The 13,105-nt window shown below is 45.1% G+C and overlaps 1 protein-coding gene across 1 annotated transcript in view; it reads right to left on the bottom strand.

Moving 5' to 3' along the window:
• Positions 1-4,349: 4,349 nt before the first annotated feature.
• Positions 4,350-13,105, bottom strand: part of lhfpl2a (LHFPL tetraspan subfamily member 2a) — a 38,138-nt gene continuing 29,382 nt past the window's right edge. The window contains exons 3-4 of the mRNA XM_084383762.1: positions 10,836-11,592; positions 4,350-4,752 (exon numbers count right to left, since the gene is read on the bottom strand). Coding sequence (XP_084239888.1) covers positions 4,496-4,752; positions 10,836-11,256 — 678 coding nt within the window. The 5' untranslated portion in view covers positions 11,257-11,592 and the 3' untranslated portion in view covers positions 4,350-4,495. The remainder of the gene's footprint in view (positions 4,753-10,835; positions 11,593-13,105) is intronic.

Raw genomic sequence — 13,105 nt, 5'->3', positions numbered from 1 at the left:
TACCTCTATACCAAATACATGCAAATAAAGAGCAAAGACATTTGAATAAGATGACGTTTATTTAATCTTAGTAACGTTGTTCAATGTTAAAAGCACCCAAAAGTCATACTTGAGTAAAAGCAAAGTATGAAATAGCATACAATGAAAATACTCTGAAAACTGTACTTAAGTACAGTACTTGAACATTTAAAAAAGTATTTTGAGTCAATTGATCACATGACCTGGAAGCTATTGAGCTAACATGCTAATATTTACATATAAAAATTAATAAAAAATATTTAGAGACGTAAAACGTAAAAACAAGAGGTGTATCTCATGCAGCCAGTGTAGTTACATGATCCTGACATGATTTTGAGTCAATTGATCACATGACAGCAGCGATGTACGGGCCCAAGCAGTCCACGTGCGTCGCTACATGCTGCTGTCGGGGCTTGTTCATGCAACAACTTCCGTTGAGGAATCAAAAGTGAAGGCAGTCAAGCTGTTCTTTCGTCATTTAGCAATAAAAGCGCCCCCTATTGGCCGATTTGCACCAAATTCTTCACAAACTGTCATCGGGCCATGGAACACAATTTAAAAATGTTAAGTGTTCATGGGACTGTATCTCATCAAGATATGCAAGACTGTCTGTTTGACCACAATGTGAAGGAAAATTGTTGTTTTATTTTTGGGGCATTGTTTGGACTATCACAATTCTTTTAATAAGTTTTTATCAGGAGGGTCCACAGATGCTGTGTGCAAAGTTTGGTGCAAATCGGTGAAATTGCCTGGGAGGAGTTTGAAGAATGAGGTTTGCGACATTTGGCGAATTTGAAAAAAAAAAAAACAGTAGGCGGAAATGGGCGATTTCAGGAGATTCAGCACAATTCACTGAACGCTTGGATATGAGGTTTTCGAATGTGCGGCAAAGTATATGAGTTATTAGCCAAAATGCACTTTCCTTGATTCTAGCGCCACCTAGTGGTGGAAATTCACAACGATGAGGGGATTATAATTTTTTTGCCAGGTGTGTGTTCCAAGTTTGGTGACTTTTGGGGTATGTTGCGGCCACCAAAAATGCTTCTTAGGGATGGAACAATAATAATAATAATCTGAGCAAATCCAATAGGGCCTCGCACGAGATTCGTGCTCGGGCCCTAATGATCAGATCTGATCTTCAGCTTTTTCCTGATTATCAAGTTCAAGTTCAATATTAATTGAAATAATTATTAATATTAATATTTGCCTCCAAAATGTAGCAGAGTGGAAGTATAAAGTACCAGTATCTCAAATTGTACTTGAGTAAATGTACATGGTTACTTTAAGTGATGTAAAAAGTACCCAGTATTAATACTTGAGTAAAAGTAAAGATATTGTGCTGAAAGTGAAAGTACTCGAGTAAAAGTCTTAAAGTATCTGATATTTAATGTACTTAAGTATCATGAGTACAGGTAAAAAAAATTTATTACTTTACACATGTGTACAAATACTGTAACAGATTATTGGATCAAATATTCAGAATTATTCTGATGATCTAAATCAGTGTTTTTTTCATCCGATTGAGTGAATGAACGTAATCTGTAAAGTAACTAGTTATCATGACCATGTACTTGAGTAAAAAGTACAATATGTCTCTCTGACATGTTGTGGAGTGAAAGTGTTAACACCTCAACATGGAAACAATCTGTTGTGTGTTAAAGGGTGAATGCAGAGTGTCTGCGTGAGCCTGCAGCAGCAGCTGATGACCACATGAGGTCAGCAGTGATCAAAGAACAGCAGATACAGACGTCGCTGCAGAGTTCAGATGTTCAGTTTGGAGTGAACAGAAAACATTTGAATTAAACATGAGTCAACCATCAGAAGGATCTACTCATCCTCTGTCCATCCACTACTTTTACTCCAAGTACGTCTTCCTGATATGTCTTTAATATGAACGTATTGATTAGTGCAGCTTTAAGTTCTGAAACATCAGAATGCATCTTGCTGCCTGTCTGAGATATCTGTCTTAAGTTTTAGACATTAACGTGTCTGTTACTCTCTGTCATAAGTTACTGTGCTGGAAGAAGTACTCAGATATTTTATTTAAATAAAAGTAGAAATACTTCAGAGTCCTGCGTTTAAAGTCTCAGGCAAGTATTAGCAACAAATTGTACTTTAAGTATCAAAAGCAAAAGTACTTAATATGCAAAATGGTCCCAGTAACATTTATTAAATCTTTATCCTGTAAAAATCTTTCTGTGACAAACAAATAGTAAATTGAAGAGTAACTAACACTGTCAGATGAAGTAAAAAGTATATTTCTCTCTGAATGTAGTGGATTAGAAGCATAAAATGCAAATACTCATGTAAAGAATCTTAAAATTGTACTCTGCTCGAGTAAATGTACTTAGTTACACTCCAGAAGAGGAAACAGAGCGAGTCTCTCCTGATTCTTGACTTCTCTGACTTTCCCCATAAAAAGGAAAATAAAGACTTCTGGAGACTTTGATTGCACCTGACGAGCTGCACGGACACATTTCATGTTTGTCTGGTTGTTTTTCTGTTAAAGCGGCGCAGACGTGTTGATATCAAGCTTCTCCTCACAACACTGGAATGAATCCTTCGTTCATGAAGGTTATAAAGTTCAGTTTTTACTGAAGCAGTTTTATTAACAGTAAACTGTGAACAGGTGGCCTGTACCTTCATCATCCAGCTGTTGTTGTTCATACTCAGTAAACTACTGCTTCTCCATTAAAGGAACAGTTCACACAAACTTAAAATTCAGGCATTAACTCTTTTTTTTATACTTCCGGAGTAACCGGTGGGGAGACCCCAGGCCGTTTTTGGAGGTCAACATCTGTCCGTCTTTGCTGAAGTAAAGTCAGGTGAAGTCTCGTCGTCCACAAAACATTTCTGGAGCTTCACAGCAAAACAGAGTACTGAAGCAGCTGAGTCTGCTGTAATCCAAGTCTGCAGAAGCCCTGAGATCACAAACTGATCCGAGAAGATGTTTTTTAAGATGAAATCTTCACTGTAGCTGTAAGCGTTGTTGCCTGAAGTGAGTGCACAAGCTCGACCGACGAGCTGTTTGGATCCTTTCAATGTTTTTTTGGTTGTTTTTCCGTTTTAAATCAAGTCTCCAGCTACTGACACGGAGGGAGGAGATGATGACTGGAGTTTCATTTCTAGGTGAACTTCAGCTGTTTCATCAGCTCATCCTGTTTACTTCTTTATGTGAATCTTCATTTTTTATTTCAGCTGTCAAATGATTCAGTGGAGTATAAATACTCAAGTAATGCACTGTAATTGTGCCTCACAATGTAACTAAGTACTTGAGTAAATGTTGTTGAATTTGAGGCGTGCACACACACACACACACACACACACACACACACACACACACACACACACACACACACACACACACACACATACACACACACGTAGAGTTCAGTTCTGCATCAGTGGAAAAACTGATCACCCGCCCCCACCTCAAGGGCCAAACCGAGGTCTCAGCACCAGGCTGGCTGCTCCACTTGCTGCACCTCCTCCTCCTCCTCCTCCTCCCTCCTCCTCCTCCCTCCTCCCTCCTCCTCCTCCTCCTCCCTCCTCCTCCCTCCTCCTCCTCCTCCTCCTCCCCACAGCGAGGCTTCCACTGGATAAAAAACTGAAACCAAACGTATTTTTTCCCTTCTCTTTATTCGTTTGGCAGAAACAAATGGGAATAGATAGGACACTATCTATGGACTCGACAGACTCCCTGAAACCAGACGTCACTAATAACAGCAATACTTCATTTATGAGTCCTCATTATCCGGTCCAGGACCAGATCCTTCACCGTCCAGGACCAGATCCTTCACCGTCCAGGACCAGATCCTTCACCGTCCAGGACCAGATCCTTCACAGTCCAGGATCAGCTCACTTCATTTCAGGACAAACAAAACACATCGCGGAGCTTCGTGTGCTCGTCCTCGGCGTGAAGAACAACTCCCACTGATACATTTCAAGGGTCTGCAAACACATGAAGTATTCAAACAACAGTACATTCTGAGAGCTTTACAGGACATCAGCCACTCTGATGCTGGGAGTAGTTTATTCTGACTGTTAGTGGTTCCCTTGTTGAGTTCATACTCTCACACACGGTTCACAGGTCCAGGCTCGCTGGTCGTGTTTTTAAGGCAAGAGTGACATCATCAGCGCAGCCTGGATCAAGCTGACCAATCATTCTGCGATCATAACTATCTATGTACAAAATATATATAATCACACGTATTTACAGGACACGCGGTGGACGCGGAGACGAAGCCTCTCCGGGCGTCCGACAGGATTAACAGACACAGCACCTCTAGTGGCAGAAAGACAAAGAGACACACTGAGAAAAAAACTTGGCACTTGTAGATTTCTCCCACAGAAACACAAAACAGACATGTAGAGTCAGTTCTAGTGGTAAACAATGCACACGGGCCGGCCTCGAGGAGGAGGCAGCTGCTGACTCTGATTGGCCCGTTTCTCTTCTTCTTCTCCAGAAGGATGATCCTCAGAGGAGGCAGATGAGGCTCTTCCCCTCCTCGATCTCCTCCTGGACTTTGTCGCTGGAGGTGGCGATCTCGGCCCACGCCGAGAAGACGGCGCAGACGAAGGTGAGCACGGTGCCGCCCATGGCGGTGTAGAAGGCCCAGCCCATGGAGCAGAGCCCGGCCCGGTACGGAGCCGCGTCGGGGCCGCAGTACAGCTGGACCTTGTTTGAACCCCAGCCAGCAGGGTACAGCATCAGACCCAGGATCAGAAACAGACCTGAGAGAGTGAGCAGAGAGACGAGCGTTAACGGACGGACGTTTATCAAAATGTAAATGACACAGCAGTCCAGACGACACAGTGGTGAGACATCATTCTCGACTTCAGAACAGTTCTGGATCATGTTACTGACATTAAAGGAAGTGAGTTAAAGGTGGCTCTTTTCTTTAAAATCATTATTATGATTGTGGATTAATCATTTTAAATGTTTGTCAGCCTGTCTCGCTGTTTAACCTGCTATGAAATGACATTTACTGTTTGTCGACCGTACGCAGTCTTATTGACTTTGAATGTTGCTAGCATAATGCTAGCTGTCTGAGCGAAGGGTTCGATGAGCTGAGCGGACTCCCGGTGCTGAGTCGTATCTGAGGTCCGTCCTATTTACTGGAGTAGCATCTCCTTTACACATGGACCTGATGGGACTGTACTGATTGTTGTTGCCAGGGAAACGGAGTCACTGCTTGTGAAAACGTTATATTTTGATCACAAAACACACAAAAACAAACAGAAATGGTCTCAATGTTTTTTTCTTTGTTGAGTGATCGTAGTATAAACGGGATAATGACCGACGAGGTGTCGATTATCAGGAATTAATGGGCTTTGCAGAGGAAACCTTCACAGCGTCCATTAATTCGTACTGACCCAACTCACTGAACTATCCGTCAGCAGAAACCCTTCAACAGGTCCAATGTGCTTCGGTTCTGAGGGACTGCAGCATCATCTCTTCTCTGCTACGAAAACATTTCCTGCCAAACTGCCGTCACGGCATCCAAAGCATCCCATCAGGACGTAAAAAAATGTTACACCAGGCAGAAATGATTTCCTGCCGACTGTCTGAAACTGAAGATAATCAGAGCGAGACCTCCAGGACGGAGAGACCTGAACCTGGATCTTGACACACGTGTCTGTCAGAGAGCAGAGAACAACAGGAAAAGGTAGCCTGGCCCAGTCACCGGCTGACCCTCCGGCGTCCTGCGTCTCAGGGGAAGGATGAGGTCACTTCCTGACCCACTTGGCTTCACTGACACAGAGTCCGGGTCTGAAAAGTGAAGCCAATGCAGAAGTGCAAAAGAGTGATCCAATCACACGTGGACAGCTCTGAGTACAGGTGTGAATGAACACATCTGAGATCCAATCACTCAGAACACACTCAGAGGTCCATGTGGTTCACTGTAATGTAAAATGACATGTTCGGTCTCTGTTAACCTGCCGATGTTTGTGAACACGCCGTCTGTTTCAACTGATCCAACCACTGAACTAGTAACCACAACATCACCAGACTCCCTTAACAAATGTAGTGATTTTAAGAGTTGTTTCATGAGGAGAAGCTTAACGAACTTTGTGAAACAGAAGTAGAACGTTTGCTGAAATAACAAGAAGGCCCAAATAATTATGAATGTGTTGTACACAAGTTTGTAAAGTTCCTCCTAAATCAATTACTCATTAAACTGAGCAGATTTCAAAGTCTGGGGACTTTCTCCACAATGACCAAGATGCTTGTGGAGAAAGTCCCCAGACTTCCTTTAAAAATTGCTCAATTTTGTGAGTTGTTGACTTAGGAGGGACTTTATAAACGTTGTGAAACGCTGTCTCTGACTAATTCTTCATTATTTGGGCCTTCTTGTAAATTCAGCAAATGTTCCACATGAACTTCTTTCTTTCTTTGTGTAAAAAACATTGTTTGTCCCGGTGATGTACGTTTTTATTTGCATACAGAGCAGGAAGCTGACAGATCAAGACTCATGTGAGGTCTGAAGACCTTCAGTTAGATGCAGCTGACTGTAATAAAACAACTTCCATTATTTAATAAGTCTTTTCATGTCATGAGGTCTCCATCCTTTCCTCTGCTCTGAACTTCCTCCAGACGATCGGCCCTCCACCAATCACAGCTCGGGAGGAAACATTTACCATAACGCGATTACAGATAATAAACGAAGCGGGTCGCTCTCACTGCTTTTCTTCATAAAAACAAAAAGTGGAGGTGAAACTGTCTCGCTCTCCTTCTCATTCTCTCCTAATCTCTCTCTCTCTGCTTCCTCTCCCTCTCCTCCCGTTCTCTGGCTCTTAAAGCGCCCGATATCGTATTAAACAAGGAAATGAAAACTAGGTCATAAATTCTTTCCACATGTTGCTGCACTGCCCTGACGTCCAGACCGGCTCCAGTGATGGATTGAAGGTATGGTTTTAATTCCCAACCCCACCCCTCCTAAGACCCCCCTCCACACACACACACACACACACACACACACACACACACACACACACACACACACACACACACACACACCTCCTCCACCCTCCTCTCTCCGGGCTGCTGGACCTTCTAACCTAATATCCCGCTGCACTCCACCCGTCCAGCCTCGCTGCTCCCTCTGCACTGGCTCTCGTCTCCGTTAACTTCCAGACTGTCAATTCTCCACCATCAATCCGATTGTGATAGCTGCCTCCACCTCCTCCTCCTCCTCCTCCACCTCCACCTCCTCCTCCACCTCCTCCTCCCTGACCTCTGCTCCCACAGCCTCCACCCTGTAATGCAGCACAGCAGGCCTCCTCTGAGAAACCTGCCCACCCTGACCTCCTTTCCAGGAAAAGAGGAGCTGGAGGAAAATAAGGAGGACAGACAGCAACAGGAAACTCTGCCAATCTGTCACTTACAGTGGTTACAGTGAACCACTGGAATGTAACTAAGTACATCTACTCAAGTACTCAAGTAAAATTAAGAGCTACTTGTACTTGTTGTACTTTGAGGATTCCCATTTCCCACTACTTCATACCTCCACTTCACTACATTGTGGAGGCAAATATTGTACTTTTTACTCCATTACATGGAGGGAGGAGATCATGACTGAGTTTACAGTGAACTGTTCCTTTAAAGTATGTTGTGATTAATTGGCTGTAAATGATAAAATCTTTCTATTGTTACACGTTAACTCTACATCTGGTTTTCAGCCACACCTCCACTGTCAACACAGATAACCAGGAGGAGCTTTTACATTCACAGGAATCAGTTCTCTCGTCAGTCACAGCTGACAGTTCTGCGTTTTTGAGTCAAATATCATCATCAGACAGTAAACCTGCTCTAATTCCTGTAAATCATTGTTGTGTTTCCCGCTCGTCCAGGTCACAGTCAGCTGTTAAACCTGTGATAAGGTCTGTGATTCACGGCTGGAGGGAAAGTTTACGGAAGGTAATAAAAGTCTTTCGACACTGAAGAACTGCAGACAGTTTTACGGCCAAGTTTGTTTGCCGTCCTGTCTCTAATCCTGAGTGACGACGAGTGAGCAAGGCGTTCAATAAATGTGCAGAGAATCACTTACAGGCAGTCAAACCGGAGGACGAGAAGTCTCCAACTGCGAGGCTGCCGGAGACAGAGTTTACCCGTCTGACCCTCGACAGAGGAGCGTCTGTTTTAGTCATCCGATTACGTAAAGCGAAGGGAATGGATTTACCTTCAGCCTGACCGTCACTTTAATGGCATCTGAGAAACTGCGGCCATCATAAAGTGTGTCACAGGGGACGAAAAGAGCCTGAAGTTAAAAAGTACAAGTGACATCAGTGTATGTGAAGATTGGGTTAATGGGCTTTGGGGCGAATCCAGTGCAATGACGTGACCATCTCTGGCAACGGCTTCACAATCTTCCCATCTGAGGTCAATCACTTCCCCAAACATCTGCCGTCTGGCTCCAGTTTTCTCATTACTGGAGGGTCGGCACGAATAGTGGAAATAGTGATTAGTAGAAAGTCAGTGTGGTGGATATCAGTGAGAGTGATATCACTCACAGGCCTCGAGGAAAGAAATCAGTCAAATTAAAGACTCATGCATACAGAATGATTGATCGAAGAAACATCGGCAGTTAGACTATCAACATCTGCCACGAGTGATCCTATATCCAAGAAACACGTACATCAACGGGACAAACAGTGTTTTTTACACAAATAAAGAAACATCTGCATGTAGAGCATTTGCCGAATTTACAAGAAGGTCCAAATAATGAAGAATATGTCAGAGGCAGCGTTTCACAAAGTTTATAAAGTTCCTCCTAACTCAACAACTCACTAAATTGGGTGATTTTTAAAGGGAGTCTGGTGACTTTCTCCACAAGCATCTCTGTCACCTGTGGAGAAAGTTGCCCAGTTTAGTGGTGTTGAGTTAGGAGGAACTTTATAAACGTGTGAAACACTGTGTACAACACATGTGTAACTATTTCTGTCTCTGTGTAAAAAACATCGTTTGTCCCGGTGATGCACGAGTGAGGAAGTGAGATCCGGTCAAGACTCATGTTAATGGCAGGTCTGAACCGACGGACTTGAAGCTGTCTGCTTGTGATCGGGTCACTCAGAGCAGATAAACACCAGGTGTGACGGGCCTCAGATGTCAGACAGAAGGCATTGTGGGTCTAATCTCTTCCTGTGGTTGAAATGAGTGAAGGGTTATCGGCCTTCAGCTCCACCGGCTCGGAGGAAACCCTCCCGCCTCCTCAGCTGTTTGAAGCTCCTCTCGCCCCCTTTCCTCTTCCACATCCTCATCCTCTCCACAATGAGGAGCCTCAGCGGTGAGTTTCCTCACTTTCATTACCTCGGCCTGTGTCTCAAACACAGTCCTGTATATAGATGGTAAATAGAGGGCTTTCAGGTTATGTAACTATCTCTGGTGGCTGTATTCTTGTGGCGATGAGCAAACTCCGTTTCTACATTTGAAGCTTGACAATTGAAAAACCTTCCTCCAACAGTGATGGTTCAATTACAGCCTTGTAACCATAACTAAGCACCAGGGTTTCCATTAGACAAAGACAAGTTAACCCACTAACCCTAACCCACGTCCCGGAGAAATGGAGGTAATTAATCTGTTATTGAGCCTGAAAACAAATCACAAAGGTCGCTGATGCTGTACCTGAACAACTGAAAGCGTCTGTAACTGACAACATGGAATAAGACTCAAAAATCAACTGTTTTTTAAATCCTTCCCAACACGCCCACCAACTTCTGTTTGGCCTGCACCAAATAAACAAGCGTGGGAGGAGGACAGCCATAATCAGCAGAGAGCTGAGAGCTACACTGAAGGAAGAGGAGGTTCAGTCATGATCTCACGGCCTCCTCCAGGCCGTAACTCACCACAGCGAGCCACCACCGCCGACACACCATCACACACACCCCTCACACAGATACGCATGCGTGTTCGACGCTGGCGTCAGAAAAGCTCCAGCTGACGAGGCGCGAGGTAAATATTTGCGTGAGGGAGGAAACAAACCGCCGTGTGTTTTAAACTCCTGAGCGGTCGCTGGTAAGAGTCGACAGGAGGCTCCACGAGAATCAAACACATCATTGTGGCCGTGGGAGTTGTGGCGCTCGTAATGAATGTGTTCAGCTGCAACTTTTCATTTACCTTGATGAACGGCGGACGCCACAGGAATGAGGACAAACAATAAAGGTTAGAGTCACATTTAAGACTCCTCTGTTCTCTTCAGGAGAGTCACAGAGACGAGGAGTTAGTTTGGATTTATTGTACACAGTCTGGTGTGGAGGTGTGTAACGCTAGAAAATAACTAGTTAACACAACGTTTTGTTCGGCAGAAACTTTGTCAGTCTTCTTTATTCAGGTTTGGGAAGTTGAAGCTTCAGAAAATGGAGCTATGTTTCCTAAACTTGACAATTAGTCCTCACGCTTTTAAATAAATGAAATACATCAGAAAATAATCAATATGATGGAAACAGTTAATATAAAGTGTTTTGAGACGCTTTATTCGTTTCAATATTAAGAAACGGTTGATATTCTCAGACAGTCTCTCCTGGAGGACATTCATGGAGCTGCACTCTGTTGTGTACATGAACATCGACAAAGAAATTGTGTAAAGAAATAAAGGAGAGAGAACGTAAACCCTGCCGACCTCCACACGCCTGGAAAATCACAGCATGAAGATGGTGAGGATTGTTTTAGAAATCGTGTTTGACAATCTGACAAGCAGCTGTGATAAGTGATGTAACGACACCGAAAACTCACGGTACGATATCATAACGATACGTAGTCCACCGTACGGTTTTTATCACGATACTTGTATATAATGTATGTGCGGTGTGCTCCTCACCTGCGATCCCTTGCAGCAGTCCACACACGTTGAAGATGCTCTTCTTCATGATGCTCTGGAAGCACATGGTGAAGACGGAGATGAACGCCACGGCGCACAGCAGCAGGATCCCCGCCGCCAGGAAGATAGACGTGGCCTGCCAGAACCCGCTGGCAATCTCCCCGAAGTGAATTGCGTACGGTCCACACAGTATCCCCCGCTGCAGGTGGGGCAGCTTTATACAGCGGCCGTAGATGCCTAAAGTGGGCCTGTAGGCCTCCCCGGCTGTGGTGGCCCCATGGGGGCCGTAGACGGCGTCGGGCGTGCGTGGGAATCCCACCAGCCAGTCAGTGCTCATGAAGGCGATGAGCTCTCCGAACGCAGCCACAATACTCAGCAGAGTCCACAGCATGGAGCGGCAGGTGACGATCACATGGCACATGCTGACGGCGGCTGGAGGCTCCGTTCAGGTTCAACACTGCTGAGAGGTGGAGTGAGAGCCGAGGCTGAGGTCCTTCACAGGAAGGTGACGCAAAAGGTTCAAGTCAATGATTCACAGTCTGCTGCTTCCCTCTTCTTCTTCTCCTCCTCCGCTTCTTTCACTTCTTCTTATCTTCCTGCTGGAGTCGTTTCGGCACAGCTGTCGTTCCTCCTCCGTGGACTCACCCTCCCTCGGTCGGCTCGGTCTTCGGACTCTCTTTCAGTTTGGTTTTTGGTGTCTACATTGTATTGAAGTCGTGTTCCCTGAGCCAGCCAGCTGGCGTCACATCAGACACACCTAAGACATAAAACAGAGACAGAACAACTTTAATTGAGTGTATAAAACTGTGACTGCTTTGATAAAAGAAGCTCAGACGAGCAGTAATTTCTGTTTGATTTCCCCTCTGTCATATTTGGAAAAAGCAGAAATGCTAAGTGAGGAGGAGGAGGTGGAGGAGGAGGAGGAGGAGGAGGAGGTGGAGGAGGAGGAGGAGGAGGAGGAGGTGGTGGAGGTGGAGATGGAGGAGGAGGAGGAGGAGGAGGTGGAGGAGGAGGAGGAGGAGGAGGAGGTGGTGGAGGTGGAGATGGAGGAGGAGGAGGAGGAGGAGGAGGAGGAGGTGGAGGGAGGCTTCAGGAGGCTATAATGAGCTGTTGAAGTGGGCCTCTTCTGTTTTCAGTGTGTTTATGTTTGAGGATTTGTGATCAGGGCTCTCGTCACAGATCTGCATGACTGAGGCTGTAAAGATGAAAACCAGGAAAACATGATGCATGTCTGCCTCAGTGTGTGTGTGTGTGTGTGTGTGTGTGTGTGTGTGTGTGTGTGTGTGTGTGGAGGTGGGAGGAGTTTAAAGAGACGTGGAGGAAGCGGAGTGAGAAGTGAATGCAGACGGAGAGTAAAAACAAGCCGGAGGCCTCTGGCGGAGCGGCCCACACAGCTGACCCGGGGTCGGCCAACGGTCGACAACACAACGGCCGTCCGGCTGTCACATGACCGCTGATAACCTCGCTGACATCAACCCGCTGCCCTGCTGAGTCAGTGACACCACGGTACGACCAGGAAGCTGCAAAACGGTGTCAGGTCATCGAGAAGTCACGACTGACACACACACGTCTGTTCGGATTAAAACAACTTTCTACATTTAGGTTTTTAATAAATGTCTTCTTTGCTCCTGATTAGTGTTGTCAGTAGAAAACGGTTAATTATCAGCCATTACCTGCTCCATACATACTACATACTTCCACGTGTGCTTTACATTGAGAGTTGTGTGCTGTCTCAGCTACGTAAGTTGACTCTCAACAAATAAATGTCAAACTATTCCTTTAAATGAAGGTTAGTCTTCCTGCACTGAGACTTTTCCGCTGAATCAAACTGTAAAACCATTTGCTGTAAAAGCTCCAGTCCTTGACGTAAGTGTTATAAACTGGCTTATTTCACTAATAAGATAATTACAACAGAGTTACGAGCCTCATTTTCACACCTCGTGACGGTTTCTTTACGGATGAAACGGTGAAGATGTGAAGCCTCTCAGATGAACGAACGCTAACTCTGTTTAAGTTATGAAAAGATTTGATGTATGAGAGACATTAGGAGACGTTAAACACAGAAGATTAAAAGATGCTTATGCTGTGCAGGCCTTTGTGCTCGCGTTATGAACAGCTCTCCGGGCCGAAGCCGACAGTTGTTTCTTTTCTCTTCGAGTCTTTCTTTCTGTCCTGGTTTCTCTGCCGTCTCTCGGGAGTCTGTTCGTCATTCTCCAACCGGCGTTTGGCAGCAGAGGGGCCGCTGCTGCTGACACGTGTGCCGCCCGCCC

The sequence above is a fragment of the Pagrus pagrus genome (genome assembly GCF_965226575.1).
Source record: "Pagrus pagrus genome assembly, chromosome: 19".
Lineage (NCBI taxonomy): Eukaryota > Metazoa > Chordata > Actinopteri > Spariformes > Sparidae > Pagrus > Pagrus pagrus.
Note: the sequence above shows the minus strand (reverse complement) of the source record. Positions and strands in the feature narration are given on the sequence as shown.